The 16,400-nt window shown below is 55.0% G+C and overlaps 1 protein-coding gene across 1 annotated transcript; it reads left to right on the top strand.

Moving 5' to 3' along the window:
* Positions 1-1,137: 1,137 nt before the first annotated feature.
* ITIH3 (inter-alpha-trypsin inhibitor heavy chain 3) lies at positions 1,138-16,236 on the top strand. The gene is made up of 21 exons (XM_036266754.1): positions 1,138-1,203; positions 3,628-3,794; positions 3,875-3,979; positions 4,230-4,392; positions 4,953-5,066; positions 6,107-6,232; positions 6,509-6,625; positions 7,306-7,474; positions 8,059-8,184; positions 8,423-8,604; positions 10,335-10,520; positions 10,687-10,826; positions 11,438-11,592; positions 12,220-12,234; positions 13,287-13,310; positions 13,551-13,589; positions 13,740-13,853; positions 14,332-14,536; positions 15,245-15,417; positions 15,598-15,709; positions 16,035-16,236. Exons 1-21 carry the CDS (start codon positions 1,138-1,140, stop codon positions 16,162-16,164), a joined length of 2,628 nt encoding a protein of 875 aa, XP_036122647.1. The 3' UTR covers positions 16,165-16,236.
* The last annotated feature ends 164 nt before the right edge of the window (positions 16,237-16,400 follow it).

The following is a 16,400-nucleotide window of genomic DNA, read 5'->3' as shown; positions in this document are numbered from 1 at the left end:
GGAAAAATATCCTTGGGTGAGGATCAACAACAACAACAAAAAAAAAAAAAAGAGAGAGAGAGAGAGAGAGAAGAGGTTGAGGGCAGTCGAGTCACTGGCCAGGCCCTGGGAACTAAGGGGTGAATATGACATGGCCTGGCCCTCCAGGAGCCCAGAGTCTAGAGGCGGTAGTCCGTCCTAAACATGCGCACCTCAACACAGGGTGACGCTGGAGCAAGGCTGCCGTGGTCAGCCAGCAGATGGAAGAGGATGGCTCTGGAAGAGGGCACTGGCACCGGCAGAGAAGAGAGATGCAATGTGCAGACAAGGGAGGGCATGCCAGTGGGCGGAGAGAAAGTTCAGAGAAGCAAGTTAGAGCCAGGTCACAGAGAGAGCTGGACCACAGGACTTGGAGTTCGTCCTTTCTCTGGGGCCATGAGAACCATAGAAGGATAATGAGCGAGGGCTTCGGCCGTGGAGAGCGGACCCTTGGGGTGGTGGATCTGGTTCTGTGCCCTGGCCGCCTGGAGAAGGGGGGGCTGCAATCCAGAGGCCGTGTCGGTAAGAGGCAGCGATGCTGAGAGACGCTGTTTGTTTTAAATGTGACTCCAGCCCTGGCTGGTTTGGCTCAGCTGTTAGAGTGTCAGCCCCCTGACCAAAAGGGCACAGGTTTGATCCCCAGTCAAGGACACATATCTGGGTTGCAGGTTTGTTCCCAGCCCCTGTCAGGATCATGCAGGAGGCAATCAATCAATGTGTCTCTCTTACATGATGTTTTTCTCTCTCTCTCTCTCCCTCCCTTCCACCTATCTAAAAATGAATGAAAAAATATCCTCCAGTGAGGATTAACAATCAATCAATCAATCAATCAATCAATAAATAAGACTCCACACCTTGTCACCATTTACCCGCCCAGGAAGTCCTAGGGCTCAACACACAGCTTCTGCTTGCCCCAGGGCCTCCATGTCCCCCAGCCACTGGGAGTAAAGTCCCAACGCTGTTGACAATACCCACGGGGCTCCAGGCGGTCACTCCACCCACACCCCAACTTCCTGGAGAGCTCCGCCTCCTGCTCCCCCCGCCCTGTGCTGTAGGTCACTGACCCTCCTGGTCAGCTGGCTCTTATAAAGACTGCAGGCCAGGCCCGTGTGCTCAGCAATGGCGTCTGCTCACTGGTCCTGCCTCATCTTGGCCCTGCTCTCCGGCCTCTCACAGCAGCTTGAGGTAAATCTGTACCCTCCTTACCACCTGGGTCCATCACATGGGCAAAGGTACCAGCCTGGGTGGTCACCTCTGGGTGAGGAGGTAGAAGGCTGGGCAGTGACCTGCAGGGGACAGGGCTAGGTGTTGGGTGAACTGGGCTCCAAACTTGCTGTTTAAATCTGGAATTCTGGGAAAAAGGCTCTTAATCTCCCTGGGCCTGTTTCCCAATCTGTCAAATGGGTGATGCACCACGAACTGCTTACCTCACTGAGGAGCTATAAAGGTCCGCCTCTGAGGAGAGGGCAGAGGCCTCGAGGAAGGGCTGAGCTGAGACCTGTGGTGTGCAGTGGTGGCAGGGTGCTGGGAGCGGAGGCCTCACGGACCGAGGGTGCAGGGAAGGCAGGGGGAGTCGGGGTATGCGGAGCAGGGGAAGAGCCCCAGGTTTGGTTCTCCCTGCCTCGCTCCCCTAAGTAGCCTGGAGACCTACCCTCTCCCGAGCTCAGTTTCCCCATCTAGTTAGAGCCCCTCCTACTCTGACATGTGGCTCCAGGTGGGTCCTATGTCCAGAGGCCCTTCAAGCTGGGTGTGTGGGGGGGTCACCACTCAATTCTGACCTCAGCCAAGGGACCGCCCCCAATCACAGTGGCCTTGGCCCGACCCCTGTGTTTGTCTTCGCTTTTTCGGAAACAGAGCTTCCTGGAAGAGGTGAGGATTTGCATCAGGGACGGGGCGGGGTGAGGTAGGGCAGAATGGAGCTGGTTGCCCAACAGTTGAAGAGGCTAGACCCTAACAGCAGGTCCCACACAGCTGACAAACAGCTCACAACCCCCTGCCCTGGCAGGCCCCCTGTGACTCAAGACCCCCAGGAAGGAGTGCCACAGAACCATGCCCCTTTGGCCCTCACTGGATGCAGCCCAGGACGGCCATTCCACCATAAACACTTTCCAAGCCCTTACAAGACTGGGCTGGGGACACACAATGAAGGGCCCGGTCACACCCTCACGGAGCATCTTTACACCCATGTTTAGCCCAGACGCCTCCCTCCAGCCTCCCTCAGTCCACACCTCCCCCACCCAAAGAGGATATTGGAGGCACGAAGACACACCTCACACACTCCTCTCGGCTCTGGAAATAGGAGACAAGCGCCTGTTTGGGAGACAGAATCACACAATTACCAAAGGAACATCGGAGGGGCGAGTGTGATCTTTCTAATTTTTTTTTTCCTTTATTGATTTTAAAGAGAGAGGAAGGGAGAGGGAGAAATAGAGATAGAACCATAGATGAGAGAGAACATTGATTGGCCGCCTCTTGCATGCCCCCCACTGGGGATCGGGCCCACAACCTGGGCATGTGCCCTGAACGGGAATCGAACCCGCAACCTCTTGGTGCTTGGGTCGACACTCAACCACTGAGCCACACCCGCCAGACTGATCTAAATGGAAGTGTAAAAGGTAAACAGGAAGAGCTAGGACAAGTCTCTGACCCCACGGGGTCAGAGGTGCAGAGACCTAGCTTGGCTGGAGCACCTTGAGTGGAAGAGGCAGGACCTACCCAGAGGACCTCAGAACGATGGGGAACACTGTCCTGAGGGCAATGGGGAACGTGGGAGGGTTTTAAGTGGGAGGGGAACAGGGTCAGATTTGTGGGGGTTTTTAACAAGATTTCACTGGCTACAAGCTGCATGGAAACATACAGCGGTTCTCAACCTGTGGGTCGCGACCCCTTTGGGGGTGGAATGACCCTTTCACAGGGGTCACCTAAGACCTTCGGAAAACATATTTCTGATGGTCTTAAGAACCGAGACACCGCTCCTCCGTCTGTCTCCAGGCGGGTCCGCCCACATGCAGATACGCCCACATACAACATGAGGAACTGTATTAAAGGGTCAGGCATTAGGAAGGTTGAGAGCCACTGGTGTACAGGGTTAAAGAGACAGAGCAGGGCCCCTCCTCCTTCCCCGCTTTGCTCCCTCCCACCTCCCCTCTCTTCTTGGCACAGTGTGAAGTTTCTTTTTGTGGTGCAAAACTCCCCTCCCTAAGTGACTTCTTGCTGCTGAGCAACAAGGTAGGCTGAGCAAAGGAACTTGTGGGGCCCAGTGAATAGGGCGAAACAAAAGCTCAATCAGACAAAGCCTCTGCCCTCCATCTACGAAGTCCCTGATCTTTAAGGGGACAGAAGTGCTCAGAAAGGCCAGCGCATGCCGGAAGGCATCAGGACTGCCCAGACGCCCATCATCAGAGCCATGGTGGCCAAGTGAACATGGGGATGGAGGAGGCCACCCAGGCTTCTAACATGGGTAACTGGGACAGTCAAGGGTTAACTTACCAGGCAGGGCCTTTGGAATCTGTAAAGGGAGCTTGGAAGAGGACTGGCCAGGTTGAAGACCTGGTTTCCCGGTGGCCCAGGTTGGCAGGTCACCACTGATCACCATCCCCCCTCCCACAGAAGGTTCATGACATTGAGGTCTACAGTACCAAGATCAGCTGCAAGGTGACCTCCCGCTTCGCTCACAATGTCGTCACCACGAAGGCCGTCAACCAGGCAAATGCTTCCAAGGAAGTTTCCTTCGACGTGGAGCTACCCAAGACAGCTTTCATCACTAACTTCACCCTGTGGGTGTCCCCATGGCTGCTGGCTTTGGGCTCTGGAGGGGAGTCTGGCCCAGCATGAGCCCCCAATTCTTTCCCTGCAGGACCATTGATGGTGTTACCTACCCTGGGAATGTCAAGGAGAAGGAAGTCGCTAAGAAGCAGTATGAAAAGGCTGTGTCCCAGGGCAAGACAGCTGGTTTGGTCAAGTAAGTATGGACCCCCACGCCTTGGGGAAAATGTCTGGTCTGCAAGGGATGTAAACAACAAAAGCAGTAGGTATTATTATTGTTGCAAAATGTGTCCACAATTCTCATAACATTATCCCATTTTGAAGTTGAGGCAACCAAGGCTTGGAGTGGGTAGGTGTCTTCCCCAAGAGGCTGGGACTTGAACCCCAGGCTCAGAAGGGTGGGTGGTAGTGTCTGGGGGAAGCCATTGTCTTGCATCCACATTCAGGGCCTCTGGGCGGAAGCTGGAGAAATTCACGGTGTCAGTCAATGTGGCTGCAGGCAGCAAAGTGACGTTTGAGCTAACCTACGAGGAGCTGCTGAAGAGGCACAAGGGCAAGTATGAGATGTATCTTAAGGTGCAGCCCAAACAACTGGTCAAGGACTTTGAGGTAAGCAAGCACCCCTGAAGGCCCTGCTGAAACTGTGGGGGACAGGATGCGGGTTGGGGAAGGGCCCCTGAGACAAAGCTTGGAGCAAGGTCAAGAACACAGAAGTCCAGTCCTCTCCACTTGGCTGAAGAAGCTTCGGGGAATTACAATGGTTCTGGCCACAGCAACTGGGCCAAGGGTAGGAGGCTGGGCTGAACCTACTCAGATCCTTGGGTGCTGGGCCCTTGGGGGCAACATCACAAAGTGTCTCTGCATAGCTAGTAACTGGTTATGTGGGTACTTTACCTACATTAGATCTGACACCCGAGGAAAATGATTTAGTGGTGGAAATCGGATACCATTTGGCAGGCACTGGGAGAGCTTTGGGGTCAGAGTACCATTGATGGGCCCTTTGGGTCATTTTCTTGGTGGGAGACACCAGGCGTGGCTGTCACAGAGCTGTCCTAGAAACTGGTCCCTGCACCATCACTGACCCTGCATCTCCTTTCCCCTGGCTCTGTCCTGGAGGTTGGCCTCTGCATGGTCACTGAGTAACATCTTCTTACCTTTCGACTTTTCAGATAGAGGCAGACATCTTCGAGCCCCAGGGCATTAGCATGCTGAATGCTGAGGCCTCGTTCATCACCAATGATGTCCTGGGCAGTGCCCTCACCAAGTCCTTCTCAGGGAAAAAGGTGGTACAGATGCCTCTCAGGCCTGGGGGCAGGGGCAGGACCACAGACCAGTCTGAGCCTTAGGGTTTGGCTGATGCTAGTGAGTGTGTGTCTGTCTGCAGCCGTCACTGTCTCCCTGGCCACCTGGGCCAGGAGTGAGGATGCTGGAGGCAGGGGGGTGCTTGTTGATAATGACCTTCCAGAGGATCTGATATGCCCCAGCAGCCCTTCCCCAACCCCTATCCTGACCTCCCCTCCCCAGTTTCAGCAGGGCCTGTAGGGGTGCTTGATTACCTCAAAGTGCTTGACCAGTTGCTTGGGCTGGAACTGGTGGTGGGGATAACCATTTATAAAGCCCTGTCTCGTTCTACCTTGGGAGGTAGGCAGGGCAGCTTACTGCCCATTTTACAGATAAGGAAACTGAGGCCAGAGGGAGTCATTTAGATTTACTGACTCCACAATGAGGGGTGGAAGATGAAAAAGAACGTTAGTGTTGGTGCTGGTGGTTGACTCTGATCCCCAAGGCCCCTAGCTATTCCAGGGCGGGTTCGTAGATGTCTACGTGTATAGTAACCTGTCATTCAGGACTTCTGGGGCGGCCTAGGAAACACACACTCCGAGGGCTGCTGGCTTCGGCAGGGCAGTGTCCCTGCCCAGGCTCTCCCCCACTTCCCTGCTCTGCTTCCTTCCCCCACCCTCTCCTCTTGGCACCGACACATACCACCCAACATGAAGTTCCTTTTCATGGTACAAAGCTCCCCTCCCTAAATGGCTTCTCAGTGCTGAACGCCAAGTAGGCTGAGCTAAGGAACTCAGCTGAACAAGGGAAGACAAGGGCTGAATCAGACAAGGCCGCCGCCCCCCAAGGTGCCCCGATCTCCAGGAGGAGAGAGGTGCTTAGAAAGGCCAGTGGCAGGATGGTGGCAGGACTGTCCAGGTGCCCACCTCCGGGCTTCTCCCTGTGAGGGCTGTGCCTTGCCCCCCAAGGTGCCCCTGGGCTAAGGTCTGCCATGAGCAGGCCCTGGCCAAGCTGAGCAAGGCACTCCATCTCCCTCCCTCAGGGTCATGTGTCCTTCAAGCCCAACTTGGATCAACAGCGTTCATGCCCAGTCTGTACAGACTCCCTCCTTGACGGAGATTTCATCATCACCTACGATGTGAACAGAGTGTCTCCAGCTAACGTGCAGGTACCTCCCTACTGGCTTCACCTGGCTGGTGGTGGGGTGAGGGCTGGTGGGGGAGGGGTTGCAGCTGCATCTGGGGCCATCACTTCGCATCCTCAGTCCAAAGCTGAACTTCCTGCAGGGCATGGGGGTGGCAAGCAGCCCAGAGCCTGTGTGGCACACTCAGGAGAGTGGGAACGAACATCTTCTTGGCCCGCTAAATATCTGCTTCTATTTACAAGAGTAGCCAATGTGTGGTTGCTAAAGGGACATGAGCCTACAGTCTCTCCCCCCTTTCAGGTAGTCAATGGCTACTTTGTGCACTTCTTTGCACCTGAAGGCCTGCCCATGGTGCCTAAGAACGTGGTCTTCGTGATTGACGTCAGTGGCTCCATGAGTGGCCGGAAACTGCAGCAGGTAATCTTCTCTCTGCAAGTGGAGGTGAGAGGTAGGGGGAAGGTTTTTTTTTAAATCCTCACTGAACCCTGGCCGGTTTGGCTCAGCGGTTAGAGCATTGGCCTGTGGACCGGAGAGTCCTGGGTTTGGTTCCCGCTAAGGGCACGTACCTCGGTTGTGGTTTGTCCCCGGCTCCGGTTGGGGTCGTGTGAGTGACAATCACTCGATGGGTCTCTCTCACGTCAATGTTTCCTTTTCTTCTTCCTTCTCTCACTCCCGCTCTTTCTGAAGATAAATGCAAAAGTGTCCTTGGGTGAGGATAAAAAAATAAAAAATAAATCCTCACCGAGGATATGTTTATAGATTTTTAGAGTGAGAGGAAGGGGCAGAGAGAGAAACCTCGATTGGTAGCCTCCCAGGGATCAGACACACAACCAAGTACGTGCTCTGACTGGGAATTGAACCCACAACTTTTTTGGTGTATGGGCCCATCCTCCAACCAACTGAGCCACCTGGCTGGGGCGAGATTTTTTTTCAGTGGACAAAGCAGATATTTCCAGTGAAAGAGGAGGAAAGAGGACAGGATAAAAAGGCACCAGGTGCCTGCCCCCTCTGCTGCAGCCAGCCAGAGCCTCGCCAACAGCCGCCTGCCTGCAGCTCGCTCTCCCAGCTTCTCGTCTGCTCCTCCTTCTCTTTCCCAGACGAAGGATGCCCTCCTCAAAATACTGGAGGATATAAAGGAGACCGACTACCTGAATTTCATCCTGTTCAGTGGAGGTGTGACCACTTGGAAAGATAATTTGGTCCAAGCCACTCCTGAGAACATCGAGGAGGCCAGGACGTTTGTGAGGGGCATTGAAGCTGCCGGAAGTAAGGACAGAGGGGGGTGCGACGCTCCTACCACTTGTCTCTCTGCCTGAGCGGCCTGTTTTCCTTCTTGGGGCACAGACTTTGCTGGCCCAGCCCTGGCAGACCCTCCCTGAGGGTAGAGGTGGGAGTGGGATGGGGGTTCTCAGGCTTGATCTCAAATTGTCTTCTCTGCGATCTAAGAGAACCCATTCTGTCTGTTCCTAACCCTTGATCCTGGTGCTCCACAAATCCCAGCAAGATACAGCCAGAGAACCTTTATCACTTGCTGTTTCTTATGGAAAATCACAAGTGATGTCTTTATTGCTCCCCTCTCCTCCCAGTGAGAGGCTGGGGGTCCATCTGACTGTTTTCTAAATTGTTTTTATAATCACCACGTGCTTCTACCCCTATAGCAGCCCTTAGAGGCTGGTTTTATTCCCATTTGAAAGAGCAAATCATTCATTCTTCATACACTAGTCCGTATTTACTGAGTACCAACACATACTGGCAGACAGGGTCCTTGGACACATGAGCAGGGCCTAATGTCCCAAACCCCTTCACCCTGGCCCCATGGACCCCTTCCTATGATGCTCTCTGTGTGCCAGTGACCAACATCAACGACGGGCTGCTGAGAGGCATCAGCATGCTGAACAAGGCCCGGGAGGAGAACACAGTCCCGGAGAGGAGCACCTCCATTGTCATCATGCTGACCGACGGGGACGCCAACACCGGTGAGGCGGGAGGCCGTGGCTCCGAACCAGAACCACAGTGCCTGGTTGCTGCGAGACCTTGGGCAGCTCTCCCCAGGTTCCCCCAGAGGCCAGGGCTCCCCACCCTCGGCCCTAATAAGGGCTCATGGCCATGATGCTACCAGCTCTGCACACACAGGGGTCATATCTCTTCAGACAGAGCTGGTCCAGACAGTTGTCGGGGCCGTGGCTAGAGTGTGACCACCCTTTTATGCTGCAGGTGAAAGCAATCCCTCAAAAATTCAGGAGAATGTGCGGAATGCCATTAACGGCAAGTTCCCCTTATATAACCTGGGCTTTGGCAAGTATCTGAACCATAACTTCCTGGAAAGCATGGCCCTGGAGAACAACGGCTTTGCCCGGCGCATTTATGAGGATTCCGATGCCAACTTGCAGTTGCAGGTATGCCTTGTCTTGCACCCCTCCAGGAATGAAGAGCGCACTCCTTCCTCGGGAAGCTGTCCCGCCATGTGATAGATACTTTTAATCATTAGAAAGAACTTCCTCCTAAGTTGAAATTCACCTTTGTTTACCTCTTACTGATCAGTAATGGTTTTGGTTTTGCCATTGGGCTACACGGAACAGAACTACTCCCTCCATAGGATTGCCAGATCAAATATAGGACTTCAGTTAAATATGAATTTCTGATTTAAAAAATTAGTGATTTTTCAGAAAGAATATATGTACCCCCATGTTTGTAGCAGCACTATTTACAATAGCTAAGATCTGGAAACAGCCCAAGTGTCCATCAGTAGACGAATGGATAAAAAAGCAGTGGTACATATACACAATGGAGTACTACGCAGCTGTAAGAAACAAAGATCTCTTATCCTTTGAGACGACATGGAGGGACCTGGAAAGTATCATCCTAAGTGAAACAAGCCAAACAGAGAAAGACAAGTTTCATATGATCTCACTTATTTGTGGAATATAATGAACATAACAGTCTGAGGAATGGGGTAGTCCCAGAGACGTGGAAGTGGGGTACAGACTGACAATCCCCTAAAGAGGGGGTGGTGGGGGAGAGATAAACCACAGAACTTATATGCATGTGTGCATGAACAGTGGACATGGACAACAAACTGGGGACAGGGCAGGGAGGGAGGGGGAGGGGGGAATCAGTGGGGGAAAAAGGAGAAACATCTGTAACAAAAATTAATTAATTAAAAAATTAATAAATAAATAATTAGTGATTTTTTAGTGTAAGTCTGCCCTAAAGACCGCATAGGACACTGTATTAGTTTCCTGGGGCTGCCATAACAAAGTGCCACACACAGAGTGGCTCAAACCCCAGAAGGTCACTCTCTCTCAGCTCTGGAGGCCAGAGTCTAAGATCGAGGTGTTAGGGGTGGTTTGTGTGAGGGCTCTGCAGCGAGGGTCTCCCAGGTCTCTCCTTAGCTTGTAGATGGCCATCTTCTCCCTGTCTCTTCACATCGTCTTCCCTGTGGATCTGTCTCTGGGTCCAAATTTCCCCTTTTCCTAAGGACATCAGTCATATTGGATTGAGGTCCACCCCAAAGAGCTCATTTTAACTTGGTCATCTCTGTAAAGACTGTATCACCACATAAGGTCACATCTTGAGGTACTGGGGATAAGGACTCTAACCTATGTATTTTGGGGGTACACAATTCATCCTATAACAGACATACTTATAACAAAAAATCAACTTCTTTTTTACATGACATTTAGATTTGACTGCATGCCCTGTACCTTCATTTGCCAAATCTGACACCCCCATCCTTCCTGGTACAGGTGACCTCATCTCCACACGGCAGCAGACCCCCATGCCTTCACCTGCACCTGCTCCCACCCCATATCACTTTCTCTCGTCAGCCTCTCCTCCTGTCCTTCTCTCCTTCTTAGTTTCATTCCAACAAACATTTCTTGAGTGCTTTCTATGTGCAAGAACTCCGTCCTCACCTTTTGTATGATTTCCAGTCTCTGCTGGGGGCAGGAGGGGCTCCCGCACACTGAGGGGCACAATCAGGGCCACGTAGAAGTGGAGGCCAGGCCAGGCCTGCCCCCGCCTGTGGGACTCCACAGACTTTGGAGGTGTCGGCGAGAGCCCTCCCACACTGTCCTCTCCATGCCCTGGTGGCCTGAGGTGACCAGGTCTGCTCTCTGGACTGCAGGGCTTCTACGAGGAGGTGGCTTACCCGCTGCTGACGGATGTGGAGGTGGAGTACCCTCAGAACGCTATCCTGGACCTCACCAAGAACACTTACCAGCACTTCTATGACGGCTCTGAGATCGTGGTGGCTGGGCGCCTGGTGGACGAGGACATGAACAACTTTAAGGCGGATGTGAAGGGCCACGGGGTGAGCTGGGCTGAGGCCTAGATAGGGGCTGGGGATGGGGCATCAAGCACCCACGGAGCCTGGGCCTCCCCGCTGACGGCCCAGCGGTGGCAGCCCCTGCACCAGGCCCACGTGGCTCCAGGCCTCCATTCCTTAAGCCTCTCACTGTCTCCCACCCCTGCCCTAGGCTATCAATGACCTGACCTTCACAGAGGAGGTGGACATGAAGGAGATGGAGAAGGCCCTGCAGGAGCAGGACTACATTTTTGGGAACTACATCGAGCGGCTCTGGGCCTACCTTACCATTGAGCAGCTGCTGGACAAACGGTGACCCTGGCCCATCCCTTACATATCTAGGCCCCTCCCTGGGCCCCTGGGCCTGCCCCTGGGCTGGCTCCGCTCTGGGGGTGCCCAGGAGGAAGACTGGGCCCCACCCCGGGAAGTGCACCCCATGCACATTCCCAGCTGCCTTGTCCTCTTTTCCGCTCAGCCCTTGAAATGGTGCCCAGGGCAGAGCCCAGCCTGACATCTGGGGGCAGTGATGGAGAGGCTGAGAATGGGATCGGGCACAGTCCCCAGAGGGCAGGGCCCGGCCTGTCTGAGAGGGCCTTGCCAGCCTTCTTTGAAGTGGGACCAGCCTGTAAAGCCCCTGGGGCAGGGTCTGGCACCTGCTGAGCACTCATCATGAGAGGCTGTTACTGTGGCCATTTCAAGCCCCTTGTATTTTATAGGTGGGGAAACTGAGGCCCCCTTAGGGAGGAAGCACAGCCTGTCTGTCCCAGGGAGCTGGCGAACCAATTTTTTTCTGAGCGCTAGTGGTAAAAGGGGGTCCCGGGCTGCCTCTGGGGCTCCCGGCCTGGTGCTGGGAGTCAGAACAGGGGAAGGCCGGCAGGGAGCTGAACTCTAGGTCGAACCTCTCGCCACACCCCTCCCTGCAGCAAGAACGCCCGTGGAGACGAGAAGGAGAACCTCACAGCCCAGGCTCTGGACCTGTCTCTCAAGTACCACTTTGTGACTCCTCTGACCTCCATGGTGGTGACCAAGCCTGAGGATTTTGAGAACCAGATGGACATTGCCGACAAGCCTGGGGAAGGTGGGCACGGAGAGTGAAGGCGGGGACTTGGGTGCCCTGAAGAGGAGTGGGCCAGGGAGACCAGGCCCCCTGCAGAGGAGCTGGTCCAGCAGGCGCTGAAGGAAAAGTGGCCGAGGGCTGGGGAGGGGGCTGTGGAGGGAGCGAAGCCGTCAGCAAGGACAATGGGGTATGAGGTGAATAGGAGCCGCTGAAAGGGGTGCGTACCCTGCCCGGGGTCATTTCCGGGAAAGGGACTTAGGCTGCAACATGGAAGGGCTCAGTTAGACAAGAAGAAGCACTCCCAGCCTTAAGGTTAGGCCTGGAGCATGTGCCTGGGGATTGTGAGAGGAAAAGGCCCTGCGAGCTGAGGCTGGGACCAGGCCTGCTCCCCTACTGCAAGAGGGGAGTCCTGAGTATCCCCACACAACTGGGCGCAGGGCGTAGGGGTGTTGGCTTTGGGAGGCATGGGAGGCAAAGAGCTGGTCCGGACCAGGCCAGGAGCCCCTGGTTCCAGGGGACACCCAGTGGAAACAGCTGCCTGCTGGCCCACAGCCGGGGGCTGGTTGGACAGGCAGCAAGTTGGTCACGTTGGCCTGGACCCCAGGAGTCTGTGGCTTCTAACACATTCCTCCTCGTCTTCTCTCACAGGGTCTATGGATACAGGTGAGCTTCAGCGAGCAGCTGGGTGGTGTCCCAAGGAGGCCTTTCCAAGCATGCTGGCGATGCCCAGCCTAGGAAGGAGCCCTCAGGACACCTGGGCTCAGGTCCAGCTCTGCCGCAACTCATGAGCAACCTTGAGCCGGGCTCTGCCCCTCTCTGAGCCAGTTGATTGGGGGGTGGCTTCCTCTGCCCAAGGAGGGACAATCAGTATGAGACTATTATGTGACCTGCAAAATGAGCAGTGTCCCACATCAGACACTCACACTTGATTCAACCCACAGCAACCCTCAGAGGGAGTCCTCTTACGGTTCCCATTTTACTATGAGGAAACTGAGGCACAGAGGTTAAGTCTGTCTGCTCAAGGACTCCGTCACCAGGTGGCTGAGCCAGGGCTTTGGCCCAGGCAGCCTGGTTGCAGTGCCTGAGCTGGAATTCACAGCACCCTGCACCTTCGCATCATAAAATTAGCCTCATCCCCCACAAGCCCAGCACCACCAGGCTGAGCACCCCCTGCCCTTCCTGTCTGCCTTGCCTGCACCACTACATGTTGTTCTATCTGCCAGCACATTGGGACTGGCCACCACTGTCCTCTCAGAACAGCCCTGCCAAATGTATAGTCACTAGTGTGTATATGCACAGTAAGAGTGTGTATGTGTGTGTGTGTTACTACCAAGGACAACAGACAGCTGTGAGCCTCATCCCACCCCCAACGGGGGGTTGGCGCGGGAGCTCAAGGGCAGAGGACAGTATCTGCTGTTTGCATTACTCAGGACAGAGAAGCGGACCATAGACGGGCTTGCATTTTAGTCCTATCAAAGTGCCATGCCCCTGGCCTTAAAATTACAGCCACATTACCACTAGTTCTAGAAGTTCCCTGGGCGTGCCCCCATTTCTACAGCCTATGCCTAAGGGTCACATCCCTGCCCTCTAACTTCAGTGCTGGGGTTTCAGTGGGCACTGCTGGCCCCAAGACAGGAGGAGGCATGGGGGTTGGGGAGAGGAAACCCTGGACCCTGCTCACGACTGCCCGTTTTTTCTGCCCTGCTTCTTCTCAGTGATCCCCTCCATGGCTTACCTGAGTGAGTATACACCCCGCTGCAGCCCCCCCTTCGGCAGGAGCCTAGCCCTGGGCATCCCCACTGGAATCTTCCTCAATCGGCTCCCTGGGACAGGCAGATGGTTGGATCCTGAGGAGGTGGGGGTGGGTGGGTGGGTGTTGAGGGCATTAGGACGCAGGAAGGGGAGGGGCATGAATCAAACTCGGGTGGGTTTCCAGGCCTGCTTGTTTATTTGAGCCCTCTCTCCCTTTGTGTCCACAGCGGGCAGCTACCACCCTCCTGCTGCACCCTCCTACTATGGTGAGTGCCCCAGCTCCTCCTGGGGAAGGCCCAGGGCCCAGCACCTCCTGCCAGTCTAGGTGTCCATCCCACAGGGGCCAAAGGGTGAGGGGAGGCCACTGGAACAATGAGAGGCCCCAGGATCCAGACACTTCTCTGATGTGCCCTCAGTGGATGGGGACCCCCACTTCATCATCCAAGTCCCAGAGAAAGACGATGCCATCTGCTTCAACATTGACGAAGAGCCAGGCACCGTGCTGCGCCTCATTCAGGACCCCGTCACAGGTGTGGCTGCAGGCCGGGGTGGGGCGGGGGCTCTTCCTGGGAAGGCCTGGAGATCCCCAGGGTAGGCACGTGGACCAGGTCCTCACTCTTCCCATAATGCACCCATCTTTGTATGCAGATCACATGCGGGAGGGGGCTGTCCAGGACCATAGGCTAGCCAAGGCCCCCAGGGGCCAGTATGCTGGGGAGATGATTAGAGTTAAGGGTGGCCTGGCCCCGAGGGCAGGACCCAGCTTATATCTGGGGAGTAGTTTTTCTCTGAACATACTCCCTGGCCCAGGCAAGGGGCAGATCTACAATGTCGTCCCTCCGCCACCAGCATGACCCAAGAGGGTCTAGGAACAGATTGGGTTGGCTCTGAAGTTCTGATCTCTCCTTGGGACCCCTGCCTTTCATCAAGCCTGGCTGAGGGGAATACTCACCCTTAACGGCCAGCTGACCAGATCTCACTGGTCTCTTACTGCCCATGCCTCTGCAGGCTTCACAGTTAATGGGCAGATCATTGGTGACAAGAAAGGCAACTCTAACCCTGAGACCAGAAAGACTTACTTTGGCAAACTGGGCATTGCCAACGCTCAGATGGACTTCCGGATGGAAGTGACTCCAGAGAGCATCACCCTGTGGAATGGGGCTGCACAGAGCACTTTCAGCTGGATGGACACAGTCACGGTCACACAGGATGGGTAAGGCCCCTCTACTGGGCCTCTGAGGGGCACTGTTGTCCGATGATCTAAGGAGGCCGGAAGGATGTGCAGAAATCCCAGGACAGAAGATCCATAAGGGGTCAGCGGGGAGACTGGTGGCCTCAGAGTTCAGCCCCTGCCCCAGGGGAGAGTGGTCATGGTAGACCCCAGCCAACCCCTAGGACCCCTGTCAGAGCCAGAATTGGTAGCTGGACAGTTCACAGGGCTGACCTTGAGGGAAGGGCTGATGGACGAAAGCATTAGGTGGACGTGCGCTCTGGTAATAACAATAAACTATGTGCATCTTCCCTGGCTGAACTTCTTAGTTGCCAAACTCCTCAGCCTCTCCCATGTCTTTCAATTACCCAGAGACTGGTGAGCAGGGCAAGAGTATTACTCCTACTGAGGCTCAGAGAGGGGGCAGAACCTGCCCAAGGTCACACAGGAAGCCAGTGGCTGAGCTGGGACTTGATGCCAGGCCTCCAGATTCCCAGGACAGCCCCTTTCCTGCTGGCAGAGGAAGGATGCACTCAGTGGAGGGCAGAGCTGGCATGCATGAGGTGTCTTTTCTTCAACACCCCTGAGACAGTTTCTGGAGTCTGTGCTTTCGAGCGCCATGCACAGGGAGGGCCCTGCCACGATGTCCTTGATTCAGATGCCTGGTGTCATGGCCACTGTGCCCCTTGCTGCCCTCCTCCTCTCTCCTAGGCTATCGGTGATGATCAACAGGAAGAAGAACATGGTGGTCTCCTTTGGCGATGGGGTTACCTTTGTGGTGGTTCTGCACCAGGTGTGGAAGAAGCATCCTGTCCACCTTGACTTCCTGGGCTTCTATGTGGTGGACAGTCACCGGATGTCAGCACAGACACATGGGCTGCTGGGTATGGACTGTTCAAGCTTCAGGCTGTTTCCAGGGCAGAGCGAAAAGCCATGGGAAAGGCCGTCCTGGCCGCCAGACCCAGCACACAACTCCCCTTTCAGCCTTTCCCTTAACCCCACGGCAGTGGCCGTGCTACCTGCGGTGACGGCAGAGGCTGACAGTGTGAATGTTTTATCCCCAGGACAATTCTTCCACCCCTTTGATTTTAAAGTGTCTGACATCCGCCCAGGCTCTGACCCCACAAAGCCACATGCCACAATGGTGGTGAAGAACCATCGGCTGACAGTCACCAGGTGAGGGGACTCATCTGACACCTTCACCCTGTCCAGTAACAAGCCAGGAGGAAAGAGCCCTTTCCGCCCACACACGAGCCCAGCAGGCTCTTGTCTCTGGTGGGGTACCCTCATTTCCCTCTGGGTCTTAGCCCCCTCTAGGCCCCTCTGAATCAGGAGGTCAAACTTAGCCCCCTAGAAGGAGTCATTATACAACCTCGTCCTTGACAAAGCATTCTGGGCTCCTAGAATTGGCAACATCACACCCTTTTCCAACCTTGGGTCCATGAGCGAAGCAGCCATCTTGCCTACCCTTTGTATCACAGCATCTCTCTCCCTTCTCCAGGGGCTCCCAGAAAGACTACAGGAAGGATATCAATAATGGCATGAAGGTGACCTGCTGGTTTGTCCACAACAATGGCCAAGGACTGATTGATGGGGTCCACAGGGACTACATTGTCTCCAGCCTGTTCTGAGATGGCCCTCCTTGCCTGGCATCTGGAACAGGGGCCCGCAGACAGGCCCAAGGGAGGGCGGTGACAATAAAGGCCACGGTGGAACCAGACCGCTGCCAGCCTCTGCATGGCTCCGAGCCCTGCTCTGGGGAGCACCAGCCAGGACCTGAGGCAGCTCAAAGGAGGGACTGGCTGCTAGGAAGGCAATTCCTGGGCCTCCCCAGCAATGTGGCTGAAAGACAGGGCTGGTTGGGGTA

Source organism: Molossus molossus, unplaced genomic scaffold, assembly GCF_014108415.1.
Source record: "Molossus molossus isolate mMolMol1 unplaced genomic scaffold, mMolMol1.p scaffold_m16_p_18, whole genome shotgun sequence".
Taxonomy (NCBI): domain Eukaryota; kingdom Metazoa; phylum Chordata; class Mammalia; order Chiroptera; family Molossidae; genus Molossus; species Molossus molossus.
Note: the sequence above shows the minus strand (reverse complement) of the source record. Positions and strands in the feature narration are given on the sequence as shown.

What these genes read in the sequence shown, in the direction of transcription:
- ITIH3 (XM_036266754.1), top strand. Translation starts at nt 1,138, where the DNA reads ATGGCGTCTGCTCACTGGTCCTGCCTCATCTTGGCCCTGCTCTCCGGC. An exon ending in AGTCCTTCTCAGGGAAAAAG is followed by an intron (nt 5,067 to 6,106) that starts GTGGTACAGATG and finishes TCCCTCCCTCAG; the next exon opens with GGTCATGTGTCCTTCAAGCC. An exon ending in CGACGGGGACGCCAACACCG is followed by an intron (nt 8,185 to 8,422) that starts GTGAGGCGGGAG and finishes TTTATGCTGCAG; the next exon opens with GTGAAAGCAATCCCTCAAAA.